Raw genomic sequence first — 26332 nt, 5'->3', positions numbered from 1 at the left:
ATGTGCTAACTTTGAGGGTATGAAATTTACTTTTAAAATGCTAAAACGCAGATGTGTTTCTGATGATGAATACTCATAATACACTGGTGTTTATCTACTACCAAATACAACAGTGGTCCCTGCTGGCCCTCCCCTTTCTCCATTTCAGACAAGCAGCAGTTTCGATGCAGGAACAATGAAGCTGTCAACTCAGGATGACACACACCTGTTATGCTTTACACCTGATGTCTAATTTCCAACACAGCACACATGTGGCTGCCAGCTACCTCTTCTTGCATTTAGTTTACATGTGGCTCCTGCTGCATTGGGGTCATTAGGGAAAGTAAAAAGTCACTCAACTTGCTGACTTTTCACCATAATGTTGCTTACTGACATATCTCAGGTCATCGAGGGTTTGCATTGTATGTTGTGAATATTGAAGTAATAAATACTTGAAAGCATCAACCAGGCAGAGCCGCCTTCTCATCTCACGAATAGTGCATAATTTATTTGGGAAGAGCCCTGACTTTTCTGAGGCATAGCTAGACATTCATTGACTCATCAAATAATTCATTTCAAAAATGAAAAGAATGGATGCCCTTTCAGAGTTATACTGAAGGCCTACTCTGAGGGGAAAAAAAAAAAAAAACAAAAACAAACAAAAAAAAAAACACCTTCTTTTTATTCTTGGTAATTTTAAGAAAAGTTTTAAAACCTATGCTTCTCGAAGAATAACATGCAGTGCTCCTTGAGAGTTGAAAGACTTTCCTGCAGGCAACTTTTTACTTCTAGAAAACCTTTGCTGAGCAGGTGAGGTGCTCACGGGCTTAGGAATCACAGTGTCTCTCCAGGAAGAAAAACAGCCTTGGCTGGCCTTTCCACTCCTCTTCAAGTCAGAATACCAGCATAGGGAACCATCTTAAGTCACCAGTGAAGCCAGGTTCCAATCCAAGCCACCATAATACTCTGACTGACAATGACACAGAATGAGCCTCAGCAGCCTCAGCCACACCTACCAAGCTCTTCTGCACTGTCTTCTATCCATTTTGTGACAAGGTGACCTTTCACTCCATCTCACAAAGACTAGGAAGCACTTTCTGAGGATTATTGTCAGTTCTTTCATGTGTGTATGTGTGTGTGTGTGTGTGTGTGTGTGTGTGTGTGTGTGTGTGTACACGTGTACATCCCCGTATGTACTCATGGAGACCAGAGGACACTGCATATCCTGTTCTATCACTCTACCTTATCAGTTTAATACAAGGTCTCTCACTGAACTAGAAGATAGGTTAATGGGCAGGAAGCCCCAGCAAGCATTTCCTCAGCATCTCTGGACTTATAGGTCCATGCACAACCATGTCTGGCTTTGTGCAGGGATGCTAGGCATTTAAACTTCAGTCCTCATGTTTATAAAATAAACAAAAGCATCCTTACCTTCTAAGCCACCACCTCTCCACACCAAAGTGATTTTGCCCTCTTTATCCTTACTTTCCTCCAATTTCTTCTCTTGAGACATATCTAGCTCAGAGTGGATGCAAGCACCCTATTTAGTTGAAGTTGACCTTGAACATCTGACTCTTGACTCGTCTCCCAAGTTTTTGGCCTACAGAAGCCAAGCACAGGCTTGGTAGTTCTTGCAGGGCTCAGATCCTCATGGCCTCATTCATGCTGGGAAAATACCTTTTCAACTGAGCTACATCCCATCCCTGTATGAAGCTCTTGTTGGATGAAAATGCATTTCCACCTTAGAGTCAAGTTCATGGTTCCTTGATTTTCTATCCCACATGACGAGAATAATGTTTGTTGTGTCTGATTCTCAGGGTTGCAATGAGACACCAAGTTCGGAGAAACAAACTATTGAATGTGATCCCACGAGTGGCTTCAGGGAGACCTGGCAGATCCTGTTTCCATTCTTGTCAAAAGCAAAGCAATTTGAAGGGAGAAAATTAAAGCACACTGAACATGGAGAAGATTCCTGGAAAGGCAGCTCAGCTCGAAGGCAGGAAAGAAACATAGCCTTATGGTGCATGTCAGCGGCTGTACAAAGGGGGGTCTGCCCTTTCCCAGAAGCTACATGCTCTACATGCTTTACTTACTAGCCCTTTGGGAGGCCACCTAAATAGCCTGGTGAGGCTCAGGTGTCCAGAAGGTCCTCTCCACCCTGCTATCACCCCTTTAGTCCACAGCCTCACAAGAGGCCAAGGCTCATTGCCTAGAAGAAGCTCAACTTCACACACACTTAAAGGGGCATCTGAGAAATAACCATATCTGATCCTTTTACTCCAATGTTTAGCTCCTTAGCAGGCTGGGCTTTCACCTGCTTCTTTTGTCAACCAAAGACTCCAAAACCCCAAATGAAAATGTCTGATGTCCAGGTATTTCAAAAAGCCTCAAGTATGTGGTATAGTTCATTTATTTAAAAAAAATTGATGAAATGCTCTACAACCTCACAAATAACCAAACAAGCCAAACATATGCAAATGAAACAGATAAGCAAAAACTAGGCAAGATGGATTGGACTTACACATACCAACACATGTGTGCCTAGACATGTTGCTTACTGAGGAAAAAAGGGAAGGAAGGAAATATCCACCCAGAAATTTTCTGAACCATACATATACCGAGAACAAGCAAAGCATGCATATTCCAAAACACGCAGCAAATTTTATTGCAATAGTTACACTAGGGCTGGGGAAATGGCTCAGTCAGTGAAGTGCTTGCCTTGTAGTCATGAGGGTCTGAGATTGATCCCCAGAATAGATGTAAAAAAATGGCAGACATGGAGGGTATATTTGTGATCCCCAAGCTGGAAAAAAAGACAGCAAGATTCCTCAGTTCCTCTGGCCAGACAGTCTAGCCTAGTTGATGAGCTCCAGGCCAATGACAGACCTGTCTAAAAGGACACAGACAGTGTCTCTGATGATGTCCAAGGTTGTCTACTGGTCTTCACATATGCACATACAACTGAACATATATGAACACGCATGTAGACACACAGAAAAAATATCACAGTTACATAAGTAAGGAGATGGGAGGGAGAGGGGTAGAAATTAGGTACAACAACAAAGGGAATGGACTGAATGATGGACAGAATGAGAGGGAAACAAGAAAAGACCCTGACAGAGCCTGGTGTAGAAATGAACCATGAAATAAATACAAGCCTGACTCACTGAGGCAATTGCCTCTTATAATCCAAAAATAAGTAAGGAAAGAAAAAACTCAACAAGTTTCCACTTTGCATGAGTCACACTGGCAGACTGAAGACTCGCTGGGATGCCCCATGTGAACACAGGCATGGCAAGGAGGCACACCCAGGAATTTCTGCAAGAGTGAACATTAACACTATCTTTAAAAGAAAGTCATATCAATGTTCTTCAAAAGCCCAACTGTGCACATGGTTAGTCAGGCTCAGCAATCACCTGTTTATGAATTTAATTAAAGTTATTTGCCACAACTTCTACTGAAGATGCTCATATCATTGTTGTTTATGATAATGGTTAATTAAGAACAAATATCAAACAGTAGAAGGTTGGCTAAATGAATGACTGTATAGTTAGAGAAAGAAAATCACACAATAGCTTTAAAACGATGACTTGTAGTCGATAAAGAAATAACATGGGGAAAAGAGGCAATGTAATGGCATATATCAAGTGATTTTACTTTGGAAAAAAATGAGTGTATACATGTATAGACAAATACACACCTAAATGAATTCATAAATTAGAAAGGCAGACACCAAAATACTAACAGAAGTGACCTGAGGGAGTTTGAGCTAAGGATTTTTGTTGACTTTTTATTTTACCTTACATTTTATTGCCTTTATCAAATTATTTCTGTGGTATAAACATGGAGTTATTGGTACTTAAGGGGAAAAAATTACTAAAGGAGAGAGGCTATAATCTGCTTCCCCAGGGCACATAATAGGTAAATAGCTAGTTAATCTTTCAACCATGCTTGGAATACAGCTGAACAATTACCGGTGTGGGGTAACACATTTGAATTTCCAGCAGTGTCTCTGTAGACAAAGTCTGGACCCAAGGAAGGATTTCCTGTTGATAGAGGCTTCAGCAGGTAACAAGAACCGAGATTTTTACAAGCAGGCTGGTTTTTCATTGGTTCATAAATCAGAAAGTAAGGACAGACGTCCAGCTGCCCAAAAACATGTCACTCTATAATTAGCTAATAATAGTAGTTGATGGGAGTACACACTACAGTGTGCCTGTGGAAGTCAGGGGATAGCTCTCTATATACATGCTACGGTGTGCTCATGGAAGTCGGGATAGCTCTCTGTACACGCTACAGTGTGCTCATGGAAGTCGGGACAGCTCTCTGTACACGCTACAGTGTGCTCATGGAAATCAGGACAGCTCTCTGTACACACTACAGTGTGCTCATGGAAGTCAGGGGACAGCTCTCTGTACACGCTACAGTGTGCTCATGGAAGTCAGGGGACAGCTCTCTGTACACGCTACAGTGTGCTCATGGAAATCAGGACAGCTCTCTGTACACACTACAGTGTGCTCATGGAAGTCAGGGGACAGCTCTCTGTACACGCTACAGTGTGCTCATGGAAGTCAGGGGACAGCTCTCTGTACACGCTACAGTGTGCTCATGGAAGTCAGGGGACTGTTCTCTGTACACGCTACAGTGTGCTCATGGAAGTCAGGGGACTGCTCTGTGTACATGCTACAGTGTGCTAATGGAAGCACATACTACACAGCGGATAGCTCTGTGTAGTATATGCTCTCCTCCTTTATATGAGTTCAGGTGATAGAGCTCATATCATCAGGCTATGTGACAAGCAGGCTCACAGATTAAGCCATCTCGCCCACCTGCCCTGGGAACACTCTGTCTCCAGCCCCTACACCTGCACTCCTGCATCTTCAACACAAGTTGCCGGGAAACACAGTGATCACTAGGCCCAGTTCCTCAGCTGTGCATCCACTTTGACCAGGAGTAACCACGATTCAAGACCTCTGCTGAGTATCCATTTCAACCTGTCCCCTAGCTCCATCTTCAGCTGTGCAGCTCCCAAAAACAGGGGTAACCCCTAACCCTAGACCTCTGCTGAGTATCCATTTCAGTCCATCTAGCTCCTGTTCATGGAACATCTACTGAATTTTTCAGCACTGCCTATTTGTCTACAGAAATGGAAAACCAAAGGAGGTACCACAGAGCAAAGCCAAGTCTGTGACTGGGTAAAGCCAAGCCTTTGACTGGGCATGACTTCAGACTTCCCGGGGTTATCAGTCCAGATGCTCAGATCTCAGAGGGGAGCTAGTGTGAGCTCTGTGGACAACAGGGAAGGCAGATCAGGGACAGTGTTGGAGTGGGTGTTGTACGGTTGAGCTAAAATAACTGAGAATGACAAGAACTGGGCAGGAAGCCAGTGGATGCCACTAGTTTGTAACCCATCACTGAAATATTTGGAGGTGCATATGTGTAAGAAAGAATGAGATCTGTCTGCAATACAAACTCTCTTTCAACTGTAGTGGGCTTCCTCCGGTCTGGGAAACTTTTGTTCACCCAGTGTCACTCTAAGAAGTGCAGACAAATGCCACATAGTCTCCGGCCACAGCAGTGCTACAGGCAAAGCATCACCAGGTACCCTCTCCTTTCTGTGCTTCTCCTATACATGCATATCCAAAGAAAGAGGGGCCTGGGAAGCCACTGTTGCCTGCTACCCTTCACATAATTTACTCAAGAGAAGCACAGTCTAGAAGGGCAATGCTGTGGCCTCCTCCCCTTTGATGAGTCTTAAAACACTCCCTGCACTCTACCAATTCCCTGATACAGTAAGCACCCTGCTAACTTAGAGGCAAGAGACATAAAAAGAAAGAGGGAAGGGAGGAGAATAGAGATTGTGTAATTTTCACGAGGCTACACCTAGCCAAGAATTGCTGACAAGGAGTAAATATCAGAAGCTAAAAGGAAAGCAGGTCACCTGCAGGCCACTGTCGAGGCATGCCTGAACATTCCTGCATTCTCCCCCTGTGTGATGGCACATCATATTTCTCTTCCATCAAAAATATCCCAGAATGCCTTGCATGTGTAACATACTATGTGAAATTCACAAAGATTAGATGCAAACCTACTTCAGTAACAAAACCTTATCTGTCACATGTTTTGAAAGCTGGCCTCAAGACACTGATGGACATACATTCACAGGAGGACAATTATAAAGACGATAACCAAAGTGACCTTGTTTGTCTGCACAGGGGACTGTCTTCTCCCATTGAGAATTAAGTCCTTAACTGCAGGAAAGTTGTCTGTCCGGTTCACTGTTCACCTGGTGTCTGGTAAAATGCCTGATACACAGAAGAGGCTAGACTGACATTTATTGCACGAGTAGACTGGAGCATCAAGAATGGGGCTTGAAGCAGAAAGTCCCCTTTCAGAGACGGCAACTACATACATAGCTGCTGCAGGATGAAAATGAAGGTAAGGACAAAAGCTCAACAAATGAGTGGAGATGGAGTGGCAGGACCTCACAGGCCTCCAGACTCACTCACCATGTGCCTTAGTCATAAAACCGGCCTGGGTACTCTGATTCTGGGACATACATATTGCACGAGCTGTGGAGGGCACTAACCTGACAGCAGCTAGCCCTAGTCAGGAACTGCTGAGGAGAGTGCCTGTCTTGTGGAGAGTTCACACCCTCTCTGTGGAGAAGTCCACTGAAGGCACCGTGAGATTACCATTAGTCACAGTCACTAGTATAAGCCATGACCCATAAAGTCCTTATCACATGGAGTCAGCCCCACTCCCACGATGACTAGCTGTGTTAGTCAACCACAGCTCCAACAAGCAACGAACTTTAGGAGCTTCTCTGCTCAAGTCATACCTTCAAAATTTCAGGGAGGTCAACCAACTTATACATGTCAAAGTTGGAGCTCCTCATCACAAACGTTTTCTCTAAAGATACACTAACTGTGACTGAAATCCAAATAATGCAGCATCTTGTTCCTTAATCCAAACACCTCAAGTAACTGAGGAGAGATTTCAACTTTGAGAAATGGAGTGAGCTGTCTGCATTGTATCTACTTACCTAGCAGATATGAGTGTATTTTATTTTTAACCAGACATTAATGTCAGAAAATGCTTGTTTCTTCATGCAAGTCATCTGGTGTTCATCTCCCCGGGTTAGAAAAATAATAGAGTGATTTCAATAATGTCTCTAGCTGCCTTTTACCACCCACGTACTAGGTGCCAGGCAGAATAGATTGATACTTCTCAAAGTTCTCAAGTCCTCATCATAATTGTTTGAAGTACATGATGCCATTCTCATTACAGAATTGAGGAGAATGAGCCTCAGAAGGTTAAATGACTTGCCCACAGCCATATAGCAGTAAGTGGTAAATGGAAGTTAAAATAATCTCTTCAGTTACGATCCTATAAAATGTCCAGTTGCTTGATTCCATGGGATTCTGTGTGTAAGACCGTAAAACATTCAAATAGAATACACTTTTGTGGATGCTTGGTGTTTCAGTTCCAATTGTTGTGATTTTGGTTTTGGGTATTCCTATAAGTAACTGCTGGTCCACTCTAATTGCCAGCTCACTACAGACAATGCCTGATTTACCTCATGTTCTAGTAATCTAGAGCAGTGGTTAAAAGAAGTTGACTAGAGTGATAACAGACAGGGGAGAATGCCAACAGGAAGCAGAAAAAAAAAGCCTCCCTAAGCATCAAGAAGGACTTGCAAGGCACATGGCTCCATTTCCTAACCAAGGCAATGTGAACTCAGTCTCTTAATTTTAACAACTTCTCTGTCTCCATGTTGCCGATAGTCTGCCGAAGCATGGAGCAGGAATGCATGCACATGACAGAGCCAAAATGAAAACCCAGGTCTTTGGCTCCAGCCCTGAAGCTTATAACCACTGTGCTCCACTCCTTCCAGGTCCATACCTGCAAAGTGAAGGTAGCAGTGCCCCCTGACTTCAGCCTCAGATCTCCCTGCAACACCCTCAGCTCCAAGAAAACAAGAGAAACACTGGAACACACATTTAAGAAAAATGGACAAAACCCTACTTTTCTCCTCAAAGTCTCACTTGTTTGAACTTAATCACAAGTAGTAATCGTGGTACTTGGAGTGAGAACTGGCCCCATAGAATCAGGATTCAATACTGGGTCCTCAGTTGGTGAAGCTGTTTGGAAAGGATTAGGAGAAGTGTCCTTAGAGGAAGTGTGTCAGCAAGGACTGGCTTTGAGGTGTCAAAAGCCATTCCCAGTGTGCTTTCTCTGGCTCCTGTTTGTGGATGGAGATGTGAGCTCTCAGCTGCTGCTCAAGCCACCTGCCACCATGCCTTCACTCCACCATTATGAACTCTGAGCCACTGAAACCATGAGTCCAATTAAATACTTTATAAATGCCTTAGTCACGTTGTTTTGTCAGAGCAATAGAAAACACTGGTAATGTTTGTCTCTTTCTTTCTTAGGGTATTTTTGGTTTCTTCTTCTTCTTTTTTTTTTGTTGTTGTTTTTTGAGACAGGGTTTCTCTTTGGCTTTGGAGACTGTCCTAGAACTAGCTCTTGTAGACCAGGCTGGCCTCGAACTCACAGAGATCCGCCTGCCTCTGCCTCCCAAGTGCTGGGATTAAAGGCGTGCGCCACCAATGCCCAGCTGGGTATTTTTGGCTTCTATTTGTGTGTGTGTGTGTTATCCAGTGATCTCATCAGGGTAAAAACAGAAGTGACTAAACACAGCAAGGGGGAATGTTCTCAGGCTCTTGGGTGTCCAGCCTGGATCCAGACTTAGATTTAATGCCAGAATTCCAAGGCGAGGCAATGGAACCATGACTCTGATAGTCAGAACCCAAGAAATCCAGGGTAATAAAGGCAAGCAGGAAGGGACAAGGCATTCAGTGGAGGGAAAGCACCCACACATGGATAAGGCCTGACACCTGGTTGCAAGTGACTAATAGGCTTTTGATCCCTGGAAATGGGTCAAAACAGGGCAAGTGGCAAAAATCCAGTCCTAGGACCTGAGGTATATGGAAACCATATGGGTAGGATGAAGTGGGCAAGAGGCAATGTGGAAGCAGATCTTACTGGTGGCAAAGAATGCATAAAGGATATGGTAGAAACTCAAGTGCTCTTACTAAACGAAAGGATTGGCACTGACAGGGTGATTCCTCCATGGCCCTAATCTGATGGATAAAAGAGACAAGCAACACATTACTGGTTTTCAATTTTTTAAGTTACTATACAAACTGGGTAGTGCTGAGCCTTGGTATAGCATGTCGATGTCAATCATCAAACTCCAAAACTAGAGACAGCAGGGAAATGACATGGAGACTGCAAATGCTACCACCCATAATTATAGCATTATTTAGCTTAATCAAATTTGAAATACTGATATATGCTCACATATGAGGCAAAGTGTCCATCTGTATATATCTCTGACCTCCCAAGGAAGGAAAAGTAATGACTACAAACCTATGGAAGGAAAAATGATTTAAAAAAAAAAAAACCTATGGGGATTATCTGGCAGGATTCAGATTCTTTTTTCACTGTGTCATTTACCTGCTCACTCTCTCTCTTTTGAAGAGCCATGTTAAGTGCTACTTGGATTTATCCCATATTTTTTACTCTGCCTATATCTAACATAGCAAAGATGAATATTAATCAGGAGATTTCTGTTAATTAGTTTCCTTGATGGAATGCTCACTTTCTTTTGGTTTTGATGGGTCAATAAAGTGGAGAATTATCCCAGTCATAGCATAAATGACTCTGCTAAGAGAAATCAATTCAGGAAACCCTGCCGCTACAAAATGGCACGCTTCTTTTTGAAATACATATTGGAAGAACATGGGCTGGCTGACAGACCTCCAAGGGTCAATGATGAAAAGTCAACAGGAATGGTACAAGCTTAAATATTACAGCAAAGGGAGGGAGGGGGAAAGGGAAAGAGAGAGAGAGAGAGAGAGAGAGAGAGAGAGAGAGAGAGAGAGAGAGAGAGAGATCCAATACTAAGAAAGCTGTTTGTGAAGAGCAGTTACATAGTCTCAATGCCAAGATAGTACATGAAAACTGGTCACAAATCTAGCTTTAGTTTTAAAGATCACATCCTCCTCTTCTTTCTTTCCTCTTGCTCTGCTTTTTTTCTCCTTCTTATTTTATGCATAAAAATGCAACCAGCCTGAACTAAAGCAAATTGGTTTAATTCCCTGGAGGGAGCACGAACAAATTTTCCCAGCAACTTTCTACCACAGGCGTTTGCATGAGGGTTTGTGGATGGAATGTGAAGCAGGCGGTTATGTAAACCAGTAATCAAATGAAACATTACCCACTTCAAAATGCCCTAACCTAATATGAGCACTACCAATTAAAACACTGAACAGAGACAGGGGAAATAACCAAAGAGAAGAAGGGGTAAATGTAAGTGGTGTGTGTGTGTGTGTGTGTGTGTGTGTGTGTGTGTGTGTATGAGTGTTTGAGTGTCTGTGTATGTTTGTATGTATGTGTGTATGAGTGTGTGTCTAGGAGTATAGAATGTATGACTGTATGTGTTAGTATGTATGTGTAAATGAGTATGTATATCTGTTTGTATGTATGTGTATATGAGTGTGTATGTGTGAGTATAATATGTATTATGTATGTCTGTGTATGTTTTTTGTATGCATGTATGTGTGTCTGTTTGTATGTATGTGTGTATGAGTGTGTGTGTGTGTGTGTGTGTGTGTGTGTGTGTGTGTGTGTGTTAAGAGGTGAGGTGAGACAGAGAAGGGACACAACCTTGGAGAAATTAACTTCCTTCTAGGGGAAATGTGCCACAGGCGTGCTAGCAGGAGTTCTCTTTGATGTTAACAGGAGAAATAAAGGGAATATATTTAATAATTCCATCAAACTGAAATTTCAGCTATTTCCCTAAATTGCCCAGTCATTAGACAACTGTAAGGGTGTTTCCACCTGCCCACTTTGAGCCTGTGGGTAAACAGAAAATAATTAGCTGTAAACTAAGAGGTTTTTGATTTTGGGGTTCTGCTTTGTTTTGTTTCCCTCTCTTTTATGACTGAGATGTTTATGAAAATACTGGTCCTTCAAGAACTGTCCAGGGGTAACATTTTATTCAACACTTGCTCAACAAATGTGGCAGCTCTTCATGTTGGGGAAACAAAGATGGAGAAGGCATGCTCCTTGGACCACAAATAGAGCCTCTAGGCCAGACTGAAGCTACCTTGCACTCTATATTCCATAACTGGATTGCTTGGTTACTGAATGGGCCTTCTGCTCTCATATAACCATGGGTATGAATAGTTTCATTTGAGTCATTTGCTCAGTTCCATAGACTTGTACTTTTACCAAGACTTAGAAAAGAGCAGCTGCTTCCACATAGCACCTGCACAAGGTATGGGGGCTATTTCAGCCCACACAGCTGATGAATGGCCCATGTTTATTCTTCTTAACGCTTCTCCATGCTACCCAAGGGCACGGAGACCAGACGGAAGAGTCTAGCCATGTCACAGATCGGACCACCTTCCAATGTTCATCACTCATTCACCGCCCCCCTCCTTAGAGCTGCAGAGGGCAGCAACCACAGCCTCCTTTCTCCATCCCACCTTTCATATTAACCTGAAACCACACACCTAGCTTTGAGGTCAAAGCACAAAATGTATTTCCTTCCAATGACAAATTTCATTCTCTGACCTTTGTATTTCTTTCCCAACCACCCTCATCCTCAACTTGTACATTTAAAAGAGTTTTAGAAATAAGTATAGCGGCACACATCTATATTCTCAGCAATCAGGAGGCTGAGGCAGGCACACTGGAATTACAAGGCCAGCTAGGTGAGATCTTGTCTGAAAAATAAATGATTAAATAGCCCCAAAGTAACAACATCAAAACTTTGGCACATTTTTACATTTATGATTTCAATCATTATTCAAAAATTGGTTAAGCATAAACAAATTAAATTATAGTGTGACTACTCTTTCCTCTGGAAGAGATTACAACATGAAGAATTTAAACTACATCTTAGTAACCAGCCACACACAGAGGGTGAGCAAACAAGCGGCCTCAGTTTGAACAGCCTGCTCTCTTACTGTTCTAGTCCCACAAAGCCTGCAACTCCAAAGAGAAGGCAACAATGCATTCATGTAGTGTTTCCAGCTAATTAAAATATCTTCCCGTTGGCACCATCTCTTAAGCCTACTACATAGAAATTACTAAACAGAGAAACAAACTTCCCCCATATGAACCCTTAGACGAATGTCCTGGTCAGATTTTGTCATTAGCCACAAGCTAGACACATTTGGGAAGAGGGTGCCTCAGTTGAAAAAAAAAATATCTCTACAAGACTGGCCAAAGAGCAAGCCTATGAGGAATTTTCTGGGTTAATGATTGATGTAGGAGGGCCCAGACCACTGTGAGTGGGGCCATCTCTGAACAGGTGATCCTGGGCTGTATAAGAAAGTAGTCAGAGCTAACTATGAAGAACAAGCTAATAAGAAACACACCTCCATAGCTTTGTTTTCAGTTCCTGCCCCCAAGTTCCTACCTTGAATGAACTATGAGGACCAAGTGTAAGATGAAGTGAACCCTTCTCTCCCCAAGTTGCTTTTGGTCATGGTGCTTTATTAGATCAATAGAAAACACCAATTAAGGCAGGGGACAAACCATAGCTGAATGAAAGCACACCTCTTATTTGAGTAACTTGATTACAGCTCCTGGTATCCATATGACAGGATGGGGTTGTGGCAGTTCTCTTTGTAGCATACCCAACTGGGTCCCAGCCAGTGTTTACCTGCACAGGTGTGGCGATCTTGGTAGAAGTCGTCCCCACAGGCGGACACACATTGGCCCTGCTGCATCAGCAGAGGAGGCAGGCAAGATGAGCACTCCAGTCCATTGGTACATGTGGAGCACTGGGGCTGGCAGGCTGACCCAGAAAAGGTAGAGAATAAAAAGAAAAAAGACCTCAGGTTATCTGGAATACACCACCTCCAGACTGACTCTCACAGACCCCAATCCTGATGCTCTAGGATCATAAACAATTTCATGTGTAGACTAAGCAGCTCAGGCCAGGCACTGTTCAAGGGTATTACAGATAAGGACACTTTGATCTGCAGAGCAACCCTATGGAGTAGGCATGATTAATCCTGATTTTACATATGAGAGACCAGCTCCAGAGATTAAAAAACCTGCCCAAAGCCACCAGATAATAGCATTTGAAACCAGGCACTCTGGCTCAAAAGCCTTGGTCTTTTCTACCTATCAATTAATCCTTAATACCTTATAACTTTATTACCTTCTTGTTTTCTAGGAATGCCCCTAAACAATCTTCCAAAAAAAAAAGACTATAAATCAAGAAAGAAAGAATAATAAAATAACAATGATGAAAGTAGCCAACCCTTGACCAGATGCATCCGTATCCTAGACACTCTACAACACATTTAAGAATGTTCATAGGCTTAATCTTTGCCCCTACCTTCTGAGGGGAGCAGGAAGTTAAATATTCACAGCCAGAGAATAAACCTGTACACTCATCAGTGAGTTACTACTAACATCACAAATCAGAGATAAAGGTGACAATAGTATTTGACTTCAACCAAGCCAAGCTTTCCTAGGTAAGATCTCCTCAGACGTACAAAACTTCTGAGATGCAGATGAACACAGTTTAAATCCTCTCATAATTTATAAAGATAAGCTCCATTAGCAGTTACCTGTAGGACATGGAACAAGACAACAAATTCTGTCTAGTCCACTGGTTCCTTGAGTGCAGAAATCAAAAGTTCTAGTAAATGACCTTGAATATCCCTATCAATTCTAAGACTTCCACTCTGGATTAATTGAGCATTTTAGTAAATGACAGCAAGCATCTGGATGTTACTGTCTTTCAAGTCTTCAAAATGAAGGAAATCAGCTTAACTATTCGAAATCATCTGACCCCCATATCACCCACCTTCCAGGAAATATTGGACTATCTATAAAATGTCAGAAGAAAGAGATCTGAAGGTAAAGATCTTTTAAACGTATCTTTTCCTGCATCGTGGTCCCTTCTGTAACAATACTGTGGCTCAGCTGAAGAATAAGTCCCAATGACAGTCTCTTTAGCCCTTTACAACTTCACCTCTGGGTTGCCATACCTAAACAGAGACCGCCTGCACGGTAAAAGCCCAGCCCACAGCTATGCACACATCGTCCATTCTGCAGAAGCTTTGTGGGATCCCGGCAGAGGTCACAGTGGTCTGGAGAATGAGAGCAGGTCAAGCAGTCTGGGTGGCAATGAACTAAAACCAAGAACAAAGAAGAGAACTTGGTAAAAACCAAAGTTTCTTGAAGAGTCCAGAGGACACATATATTATACGAAATAGGAAAGAGAAAACAATAGAGCCCAGGTGCAAAATGGCCCCACAGAGAAACAATACACATTGCTACAAGATTCCAGGACCCACCCTGTCTGAAACACCATGATCATTCCCAGCATTCAATTAAATTGTTGAAGGAATGGGCTCCTTATCATTCTGCCTGCTGCACTGACTCTAGAAAAAGGAAGAACTAACTCCTAGTTATGAGACTTGAGCAGAATCAGTCAGCCATGGTATCAAAGAGGTTTTTCTGAAGCCTGGCACACACAAAGACTTCAGACACATAGCCTGCAAGGCCTAGAAATAGTTAATATCTTTAGCAAATACCACGTTTTCTTCAAAATCTTGAATCTTGTCACACTAGTCGGGACTGCCATCTGTCTCGGGGTAACCATCACCACAGGGTTGTTTCAGGCTTTAAAGTTTTCAAGAGCCTGATTTCTGTTAGTGTTATAATACATGGCATGCTAAATATTTGTTCTGCAAAGCCCAGAGAGCCACTCTGGCAAAGGTACCATAATTAAATATAAAGTTCCCCTGCTTTTCCCTGGATAAAGGCTTCGGCACAACTCTGATTAGCCAAAACAAGGTGTTGGTGAGAACAGATGCCAGTGTCGGAAACTGTGGCTTACTGACGGAAACAATTAATTAGGAAATACAAATGGATGGAAATGCCACTTGTCTCCAAAAAGGGCTACGCTACAGGAGAATCAGTGTTGAGCTGGGCAGTCACAGGGCTTGCCAACAACGACTAACCGGAACTAATTCAACCCCAGGTGATTTGAAAGCACAACTGCAAGACAAGTAGATAAAATTTTCTTTTGGAAGAAATTAATGAGTCTTGAAACTTTAAAACCTCATTTGAGAACTGCAAAAGGAGCCATCTGTTTCACAGTTCACCTTAAAAAAATAAGAAAGAATATCTCTGGCAAGTTTTGTAGATTTATTCTTATATTTTCAGCAGTAGAAGGCAGATAGACCTTGACATGACCTTAAGAATGGTAGTATTTGACTAATACAAAAAATTTTTTGAAGATAAATAAGGCACATTTTATAATTAAGAAAACTAAGACACCGGGAGGGCCAATGGTTTGCCCAGAGTTATATAGTTCAATCAGACAAATTCTGTAAAGATTAATAATAATTTGTCCAAAAAGTTAAGAAAAAAACAAACTCCCAAAACTGAGCAACCAAAAAAATGGGAAGAAAAATGAGAATATATCTGAATTTTCTTGACAGGAAAATCATCTCAGTAGGAATAAATGGGACACAGACCTACCTGGTGTGCAGTCCGGACAGCACTGTCCCTTCACTACCAGGGCTAGGGTGGCCACTGGACATGGTGGGCATGATGGCTCATAGCAAGTGACCTGAGCCTGCTGGCACTCACAGACCTTGCAAGGGCCTTCTTCCCACTTCTCTCCCTCCTGTGGGAAACAGCAGAGACAGTAACAGAGTGTAGGGACTCAAAAGGAAACTACTGGGGCAGAACAGCAAGCTTCCACAAGGACCGGTTGATGGACGCCACCAGCACCCTGTACTCCCAACTCTGCCATCAGACAACAAGGAATTTAACTAACAAAGGGTTTCTCCTCCTTCGCTTTTAATTGCTTTCTTTTAATGTGCAGCCTCAATGGAATGATTTTAAGCACACTCAAGAGATAAACTGTGAGGTACCTTTGGGCAACCAGAATATGTAAGAAGTATTTAAAATGTGTTTCCCGACACATTTCAGCCTCTGAAGCCAAAACAAAACCCACCAGGGGGCATTGCCATTACTTCATGTACCTAGTGGTTAGTAGGTCCATTAAACACAATCTATAAGACTGAGAAACTTGGTTCAAACCCTGCATTTCTTTATGGTTACTACAGTCAGAATAACAAGGAATTTATTGTATTCTCAAAACTAAAGCTTCCGGAGGTCCATTTTTGTAGGTTACTGATGAGCCAGGAGAATTCTTTCCTTAAAATATTCCAAGCAAATCATAGTAATATACATTAATAGTTTGACAGAGAATCTATGCTGACTCTAGAAGCAATTTCCTTGACAATCCACTGACCCTGGAAATCGGAACGAGACAAAGGTGCTTTCACAGGCTGCACCGCATTGATCAGAGAGGAAAAATGAGAAAATGGGAAAGTAGATTTTAAAATAAAAGTCTTGATAAAATGCTTGCTGAGCTAACTAATTTAAAATATCTCTAATAGAAACCTTGACAGTATTTTACAAATCAAATGGGAAAATGCCAGAGAACTGAGGAACACAGTCATGAGAAGGAAGAGTTGCTATCCGGCTTGGGTTCCGAGACACTTATCCACTAACGTTTAAGATGGGAAACTTGCTGGCACGTATGAATATGCACTTCATCTTTAAGAGAAGAAACAGCACTGCAGAGCTCACAAACTGGAGAAGGGGAGCTTGGTTGCTTGGGAATGATCCCTTCACCATCCCAACAAGCTCCTCCTTCAACACAATACCATTCACAGAGTTCCCTCAGAGAACAATGACTTGTCTAGGCTAGAGAAAATCATCGGAGGAAGGGAAAGGATACAGTGGTGTCCATGGCTAGTGAAAGCTAATTATCAATTATAGACAAATAAGCAAAAGGAAAGAGCCAAGTTTAGTGCATTGAAGACTCAATTTTCATTAACACCATTAATTTCAGACCATAGTGCCATCAAATGCACCTATGAAAAATGCCAAGACATCAAGTTCCCCATAGCAAACTCATGCAAATCATTACTTAAAACAATTCTGTAAAGATCCATGCAAATTAAAAATCCATACTTACTGGAATATGCTTAATTTCACTTGCATTTGAAGGCATCTAGAAAGAAAGAGAAATGTATTTATGATACCATTAGAAGCATCATTAGGATGATTTGTTTATTTTTCCATTAGGAGTCATCCATTTCCACCAAGCAGCAATCAACTTTATTCACTTTATATGAACAGAAATAAAGTCTGTCTACATCAAAAGCTAGGAAAGCATCCTGACTGGGGGTGAAGACAATATACTACGGAAACATTTTGATAGTTCGTATTCATGCTTTGTGCTTGAGCACATGGGTTCAGTTCATCTCTGTATACAGGGATTCAAGGTCAAGGACTATAAACTTGCAAGCAGAACTCTTGAATTTTTATGGTACCAGGACTACTACGGAGATTCATTCTTATTTCTAGTACTTGGTTTTCTTTAGTTCCATTCCATTTAAATTACTTCCAGAAATGAAGTGGATAGACTGATACTATGAAAAGAATAAAAATTCAACATTTATATGGAGACATCAATTTCCTAAATTCTTAAAATAATAAGGATGACTAAAATACCCCCAGGAGACAAGTAATGACAACATTCCAAATTTATCAATGTTTTCAACTAAAGATATGCAGCCCACTGTTCTCAGGGCTTTACACCTATCATCTGAATAGACCAGGAGGAGAGTGTCGTTTTTTACTGCACTATATAAGGATGATAAGAGACCTTGCTGAAGATCACAGTATGTGGCATAGGAGGTAGTCGAACTTACAGCCTGCATCGTTGACCTTACACTGCTATCTCTTAGAATATAGAGAAGCATTGGCAGGTTGACAGATGTAATGGAGACAGGTCAGTTTACCAGTTAGAGGACTGGTTCCCAATTCTCATAAGCCTATTCCTCCTGGTCAGTGAAACCACTGTATTTACGATCAGTGGATATATCTTTAAAAGCATAATAAATCTGTCAAAATCCCCAAATCCACATTCAAAAATATGGGCTTTAAAACTAGGGCAGGGATGGAGAGAGAGTTCAGAGGGCAAAATGTTTCCCACATAAGCACGAAGCCTTAGGGTTGATCCCCAGCACCCACATGAAGAAGGTGGGTGTAGTACATGCTTGCAATCCTAGCACTTTGTAGACAGAGAAAAGCAGATTCTGGAGCTCATTGGGCAGCCAGCTTAGCCTATTTGGTGAATGCCAGACCAGTGAGAAACTGTATCTCATAAACAAAACCCAAGGTGCACATCATCTAAGGAATGATACCCAAGATTGGCTTCTGGTCCCTACATGCTTGTGCATGCATGTGAGAAAGTATGACAAATTTAAAAGGATCAACATAATTTCCTTCTTTGACACAGGGAATAATAAAACTTGGCCAAGCAGAGTTTCACCCCACATCCAATCTATCAAAATCTTGTCATTTCTTTTATTTTTATATATCACTTGGGAGTGTTTGGTAGGTTTGTGTGTGTGTGTGTGTGTGTGTGTGTGTGTGTGGTGTGTGTGGTGTGTGTGTGTGTGTGTGTGTGTGTGTGTGTGTGTGTGTGTGTGTGTGTGTGTGTCTGTGTGTCTGTGTGTTTTCTCACTCAAGAAAGCACCTTCTACCATGAGAACAGACTCCACCTGCTGCTTCTAATCCTCCTATCCCCAACACCTAGCACATTCTTGGTGTATATAAAATAGTTTGCTGAACAAATGAATGGATCTAAAAAGAACTAGGAGGTAATAAAGATCCCTTTATCGAGTCAATTTTGATCTATTAATTTTAATAGTCTTTTGTTATTAACCCGATACTCACAATTTCTGCCTTCTGTTCATAAACACAATAACCCTTCCTTGAGATGCATTCTGGGCAGCATTTTCCCTCTAAGTGAACTAATTCTTCACCCTGTAGGAATAAGAGTTGCAGTGGTACACATCAAATTAACATCTCCAGGTAGCAGTGCTAAATTGAGAAACAGCTGGATTCCTAACTGGAATGAGAAGCTCCACATACTCCTGGCTTCAGTCCATTGCTTACTTGGGTGTGCCCCCTCCACCACAGCCCTATCCCCTCCCACACCCTACACCTACCCCAGCCAGCTTCCTCTGGGATGTAGCCTAATAATCCCAGGGCAGGGCATTCTCCAAGTGCTTTTTCTCCATCGTTCCAGTGATGTGGACATGTGTTCTGTTCTCCCACCCCATAATTACTGACCTACCCATGAGTAAGAAGAATAGTGAAGGCAATGTTCTAGTATAGCAGAGTGAGTGGCAGGAAGGATCGTACTATCTTAGAGCCATACATTGGAACCCCCAACCTTAGTGTCAGCAATGGCATGCAAATCAAGCCAGTATTTGAATACCAAATCAGATGGGTCCTTTTGTGCACAGATGCAGTCTCAGGCATAAATTAAGTAGCAGAAGAGTAATTTTTATTCATCATTCTGAAACTCTTAGTGTTAGCCAACTTACAGCTAATTTTCTTTTTAATTATAGGAGGAAAAAAGAGAAATGCCACATTCTGAAGATGGATGTTTGCTTACAGAGTCTTCCCACTTTAATAATTCCAACTTATTTTTATTACAAAGTAATGGACTCTTGATGCTTTTTTTAAAAATCTAAATAATTCTCAATCCTATTAGAGAGTTGAAATTCCACTGCAGCCCCATGTTTCAGAGAATGGGCTACTAAATCACAAATTCTGTTTGCAATGTTGTTTGTGTAAACAGTAACATCTAAGACCGGCAGGCTGCAGGGTGCTTCAAAGCAATGCCTACTCTCTGAAGACTCATTTAGTTTCTTTTGAATGATAATGTTTCTTTACATATTTAATATTCAACATGAGGGTTCTATATTATATTTCAAACTATAGAAACCATATTAAACAGAAACAGCACTGTAAAATTAAATATTCATATTAAACAATAATAGTTTATGTTTAAAATGCTCTACTAATGAAAAATACAGCGTAAAACCATTGGTTGTTCTACGGTTGTATCATTAAGAATGGATTTTTAGGCTCTCTTCTAGAGTCTTCAGGATCTTCTAAAAGGAATGTTAAGTTTTCTTTTCAATGAAGGTAAACATAAATTCCTAAAACAAACACAAAACATAACATTTCACAATTCCTAAAAGTTACTGGAGAAAGAAGGAGCTGTATGGATTGCTGTCCATCAAAATTCACACTAGTCAGAGGCTAACAGAGCAGTGGGTGCTATAGGGATCAGGCATATTTACATATAAATTGTTTTGCAGAAACACAAAGAATCAGCTGCAGTGATGGCATCACTGAGAATCAGATTGAAATTTACTTCCAAAGCATATAAAAGGGTTTATACGTGTGTAATCTATGTTGCTTAAAACAATATTTTGAAGCATATAAAAGGGTTTATACATGTGTAATCTATGTTGCTTAAAACAATATTTTGAAGCCAGACAAAGTATGTTCTTCTATTAAAAACGAAAGACATGACAGAGCTTGAGGGCTCCCACAGCTCATATAGAGAAGAAGGTGGCCTTTCTAAGCCTTCACACTGAGCAGTAAATACCCAAAACCAGGGGAACATGGATTCAGTTTGGGTGACGCAAGAAGGTCTAAACAGATTTACTATTTATAGAAGCCTGGCTGTCCCCAAACACTTCTGCTTATTGCTGTGAGGAACGTGCCAACTAGCATTTGACTTCTGCTTTGAACACAACTGAATTGTGAAACAAACTCATTCATTTCATTTTGAAATGGGCTCTCAATATCATATCTGCTACACCTCCTCCACTGATCACCTACAGCCACGGGAACAACAGCCCTGGAAGTCAGCTTAATGCCCATTCCAACAGGGTGGCCTTTCAGGAGGAAAGTAAGGCTCCCCAGTTATGTCTGCCTTTCCTCTTCAGTGCATTGTGCTACAAGATCCTTTCCTCCCAGCACAGTAAATCTCAGATGTAAACAGTAGGTCCTTTTAAGAAGAAAGAAATAATGTGATATCTTCATCCGAATTTATGTTCACAACATCTGGAAATATGAAATCAATCATATTGTGCTATTCTCCCACTGATCAATTTATGCTTCGGTGTCTAAGATCTTACTGAATACATCAAAGATGAAGATCACGCCATTTTCTCTCTTTTTAACAAAGAAAAACTGCACGCTGACGTCAAGGCTTTTCAGAACATTGTTGCTAACCGATTAGGTAGTAAATGACAGCAGGGACCCTGTGTGATCATTGTCACCTGTAGAAACTGATGTCTCTGCAGCCTCATGTAGATGTGTGCCACTAACACCTAAGGCACCCTTGGTCTCCAAGATTAGAAGTCAAATGACCTTGATATTTTTAAGAGGGGAGCAGAAAGCAGGGTGGAATTGGTTGTAAGTAGCAGCAGTGCCCTTCCCAGCTCCCCCACAGTCATTTCCCTCAGGAGCTCGGAAGGCATTTAATTCATATTTCCATAATCCTTGGCGCTCCTGCAGACCTCCATGTGGAATCATTTCTGTTAATGTGTCTGGATTCCCACAAATCCCAGGAACTCTCAAGGTCATGGCATGCCTTTTTCATCTTTTTATCACCAGTGATACAAACAAAGCAGAAATTAAGAAACTATTAGGATAACCAGGCCTTAACGAGGCCATTAACCAAAGCTAATTTCAGAATTATGGTGTCTAAAAAAGGCTGGAGAGTAATTTTTTTTTTCTTCTCAAGATTCTATTTTGGTTAAAATTTCACTATGGGCAGTGTTTCCAGCTTAGAAGCTACTAACCTACACAAAATTGGGTTATGTAAAGATATTCTGGAAGAGACTAAAGACCTGGAGAAAGGGGCTGCAGGCTTCAGATGCTCAATCCATAAAGGCTAAGGTGGGAGCATAATTGTCAAACACAACATCAGAGGGTGGCTGGAGCAATGAGGCATGCTCAACCCCGACAGCTGCTCCTCCGTTTTCCTCCAAGGTCCACAGAGAGCCTAGCTTAGGCCAGCACAGTCAGGTGTCACCAAGTGGGCCAGCAGACACACAGAAGGGCACTACCAGGGGGAAGTAAGTTATGCCCCTTTCTTCCCGGGAGACCAACAGTAGGTGGTTAAGAAACCCAGCCTACCAGAATCACCTCTCCCAGTTTTTCATAAACCTTGGAATTGTCAACAAACTGAACCTTGGAAAATATCCCAGCATCCTTGGACACAAACAGAAGGAAGCCCCACCCAGATGGTAAGAGAAGGGAAGGGGTCCTCATTGAGTTTCCTCTCATCTCTTTCCAACCATTCTGACTCCCCTCACGTCAGGAAAAAGAAATGAAAAGGCGTGTGGGGATGAATAAATCTATGAGAAGGTGAGACCCTCTCTGCCTAAGTATGCTTCGGCTTAGCCAAGACCTAGATTCAGGAGGCAAAATAAAACCCAAGCTGTAAATGACAGCTTTGTTCAGCAGCTTGCTCCTCTTTAGGCTCAGTGCTGGGAGGAGCTGAGAGAAGCAGGGGTGGAGGGCAGAAGGAAAATGCCTTCACTGACCACTAAGCTTCAGATCTCTGTAGAGTCCTCAAGTTCATAACCCTGAGGGAAACTGGAGGGGCGGATGGGAGCGGCCAGAGCGCGAGAAAACTTTAAAAGCATTTTTTATTTCAAGTCATGGGTCAAAATTGAGTTCAAAGTGGGGGGAAAGTAATCTCCCTAAAATATACATCTGAAGGCTGCTATGTGGGAAGCGGCTAGACATTTTGTAGATAGCCGAAGTCAACAGAGGTCAACAGAGTTAATTGTTTATGAGGTCCCCTTGCTCTTTCTTTAAGAAAAAAAAAATACATATATTTTCTTTCCCAGTCCACAGGAGGGCTCATGGCTGTCTTCTACTGAACTCAGCCAGTGGGCTTGCAGAAAGAGCCAGGCTGCAGACATACCTTCAGATCTCTGTTTCAAGGCCAGAGCAAACAAGGTAGTCCTTTAGCCATGAGGTTCAGCAGCACCAACTGATAGGCTAATGTCCCACAGCATGTCCTTCCCTTTATGCCTCTGGCTAGGCTCTTCTAATCTGATCAGATGCACTGATAGCTAAAGCTCCAGTGACTATTGCCAGCTAGTCTGAATGGTTAGTGACATTCACTTCCCATCCCAGCACCTTTGTGCTAAGAGGCCCCAGCAAGTGTGAGCCCTCAGCCTGGCATTCCCTCCACAGCCGCTGGGAAGGAAGGCACACCCACCATCTGCTGGGAGGAGTGCCACCGTGCAAATGGAAGTGCCTTCACTTCTTACCAGGGCACAAGCCACCTTGGCACACTCTCCCGTCTGGCAGGTCACTTGGCCCTGGTCACACGTGCAAAACTCGCAGGCCGAGCCCTTCCACATTTCATCCTGGTAGCGCAGAATCCCACTGGATGAGCAGCTTTTGTCAGGGGATACACATTCTTCACAACACTGCCCATGGTGCCTGGCTCTGCTTTGACCCTGGAGACACAGAGAATAGTGAGAGGAGGACAGTCCCTAGGAGACAATGGAAACATCCAAGTCAATAAGTGGGGGAGAGACACAGAACACTGGCCTTGTGTAACACAACCCCTCCTGACCCAGAGGGTGGCATTTTCCACCTCAGTTCTCCTCCTGGGAGGCAGGCTCTTTATATCTTTATATAGCATTCCACATTCTCTAAAGCTTTTGATTCTATCAAAGGACACAGTAGACTAAGAAATGCCTTTCTAAAATGATCCAGAATCAAGCTTAGAAGAACGAGTCATACACTTTCAAATACCTTTTCACATTTCAGTGGAGGGCAGGCCTGTTTGTGACACCTGACCTCTCCCTGGTCACACATACACAGGGTACAGGCATCTTCTTTCCACTGTTCGCCGTGCTGAGGGAGAAAGGAAAAAGGAGGATGGCACATTAAATGCCACAGGCATCAAACAGAACCTCAATATATGTTTCCATTACATGCTTTAATGCAGCCACATAGCACATGTTCCTGAGAAGTGAAATTACTTAGGTAGATGTGGCCTCCAAGAGAAAAGTCAATGAACATTCAAATACATTTGCATTTGGTTTGCATGAATATAATCTGTTGAGGGTCACTCTATCAAACACTTAGAGGATTTAGGGATGCTGAGGAGAGTTAGAAGACCCTACTGGTTAGTTCCTTATTCTCTGGGCCATCCTTGACAGGAGACTCAGATACATGCTTATTTTCTCAGCTTCCCTTGCAGCTAGGATATATGCGTTTGCTCAAATACTGGAGGTCAAAGAAATTACTCTCCATTTCTGTATTTCTTTCACCAGGCAATAACAATGCACATGTGAGAACAGGCTTCCTGGCAATAAAAGGTCATTCAGGGGACAATAGGAAGACACAATTAATGTAAACACCCACATTGGAGACAATACTGAGACCTGAACTGATCAACCCTGAAGCTCCCTCCCTATTGGGACATCTTGTTGTCTATAATGTCACATTTTAGTTTCTTTTATTGGGGCATTTCTGACACTTACAGGCAAACACATTCAAACAGTTTCAAAGGTCATCTCTCAAACTCATCACTCAAACTTGTCCAGTGAAAACACCAAACAAGACTACTATGCCAAACAGCACACACAAAGTGTTTCTCACTGCTGGAGAGAAAGCTTGGTGACTCCACACACCAGCTGCTCTCGCAGAGGACCTGGATTTTGTTCCCAGTGTCCACATGGCAGATGACAACCACCTGTGACTCAAGTACCAGGGATCCAATGCCCTCTTCAGGATTTTAAAACTCCAGGTATACACATAGTGTACACAATAGGAGACACACATGGAGACATTGACAGACAGACAGACAAACAGACAGACACACACACACACACAAAAAAAAAAAAAAAAAAAAAAACAAATCAAAGATTGAAAGTGCTTTCCCAACTAGCTACTTCATTCAGACTTCAAGAGAACTACCTAGAATCAGTGAGACTCGTTCCAGATGCCCCTGACTGTCACAATCCAATTTCTGCTTAGATTTCTGTAGAGTGGTGAGCAAACAAGAAAATAGGCTGGCTTCATTTTCATATGTTTTCTGCTTCAGAACGATATGGCTTCTGGTGTGAGCACTCCTCAGACAACATTTATTTATTCCCTCAAGTTGCTGAAGTTGCTTTTATTTTATACCTACTACAGTTGCTGAAGTTGCCTCTATTTTATACCTACTCCAGGTTAGGTCTGGCTGTCTAGACTGTTTCAATAGTAGCACTCAGCTTGAAGTTTCCTACACCTTCAATCTCTCAACCAAATGGGCTGTCTACTCTGCCATCACCATGTTGCTTTCTAGTGTAGTATGGGGAAGAGGTGTCACTGGATATCAGTGCATGAAATCCAACCAAAGAGACAAACATCTCCAGAGCCTTGAAACGCAACATAAACTGCCAGCGAGAATAGCCCCCTCTTCTCTTCAGCATGGGTGTGAACAATAAGTTTTCCAAAGGTTCACGAACTGGATTCTGCTTGCCAGCACATTCTTCTATATTTGTAATCCTTCTCAGCTTAATTTTTTTCATAAAGGTCATTTTCATAAAAGCCATTTATGTCCTGAGTTACTAATCCTGGCAACGAGTCAGAAAGAAGGGTTGGGAGGCTCTGTGGTTGGAAGGCATTCGACTCAAGTGTGAGAAGATATGTCACAACACCCATGTGCGACACACGAAGGTTACCTCGTACACTTGGCCAGCCGCAGAACAAGATCTCGCCGAGCACTGGGGACAGCATTTTCCAGGGACTCGGACGACAATTTCATCCTTGACACCCAAAGAGAGACAGTCCATCAAAAAAATGTATTAATGAAATCCACACCAGTAGGAAAATATACTTCACAGCCCTCTCAGTCACATACTGCAAGCATGTGGCACAGCAATTCCTGTCAGCATTCATTTGTAACCCAGGGTGTTGGCAAGCATTAGTTGTTCCAAGGTCAACTAATGGATATCCTAAGTCTTGAACAGGACTCTATGAGGTAGATGGTCTTATTCCTGCCTTTAGTGAGAACACTACCAATAGACAAGTTGTGTAACTTGTCTGACTGCTCATGGTAAATGGTTGAAATAAAACTTCAAAATCCCAGCCACATTAACACTTAAGAATATATGTACTTCTCCTGTCTCATATCTAAACTCAAAGACAAAGGTATTCCCTTTCTTTATCAGCTGTTTCACTATTCTTCTGCATCTTGATATTAATCCATATTTTTATACAGGTGCGTTAGGGGTGAATCCATACATTTATATAGTACATCGGGGACATCTTTAACACAAACAAGAGTCAATCAATCACCTTTTAAAATTTTTAGAATAGAAAGTGTAGAGAAATG

General features: G+C 42.1%; 1 protein-coding gene across 1 annotated transcript in view; it reads right to left on the bottom strand.

Annotated features, from left to right (window-relative positions):
* LOC100753685 (extracellular matrix protein FRAS1) overlaps positions 1-26332 on the bottom strand; it is a 269806-nt gene that overhangs the window by 199267 nt on the left and 44207 nt on the right. The window contains exons 6-13 of the mRNA XM_035453056.1: positions 25680-25763; positions 23761-23862; positions 23268-23459; positions 18847-18936; positions 17078-17113; positions 15565-15712; positions 14064-14207; positions 12722-12856 (exon numbers count right to left, since the gene is read on the bottom strand). Coding sequence (XP_035308947.1) covers positions 12722-12856; positions 14064-14207; positions 15565-15712; positions 17078-17113; positions 18847-18936; positions 23268-23459; positions 23761-23862; positions 25680-25763 — 931 coding nt within the window. The remainder of the gene's footprint in view (positions 1-12721; positions 12857-14063; positions 14208-15564; positions 15713-17077; positions 17114-18846; positions 18937-23267; positions 23460-23760; positions 23863-25679; positions 25764-26332) is intronic.

This window comes from Cricetulus griseus (genome assembly GCF_003668045.3).
Source record: "Cricetulus griseus strain 17A/GY chromosome 1 unlocalized genomic scaffold, alternate assembly CriGri-PICRH-1.0 chr1_1, whole genome shotgun sequence".
NCBI lineage: Eukaryota > Metazoa > Chordata > Mammalia > Rodentia > Cricetidae > Cricetulus > Cricetulus griseus.
The sequence above is the reverse complement of the archived record's forward strand: the minus strand, read 5'-3'. Positions and strand labels throughout refer to the sequence as shown.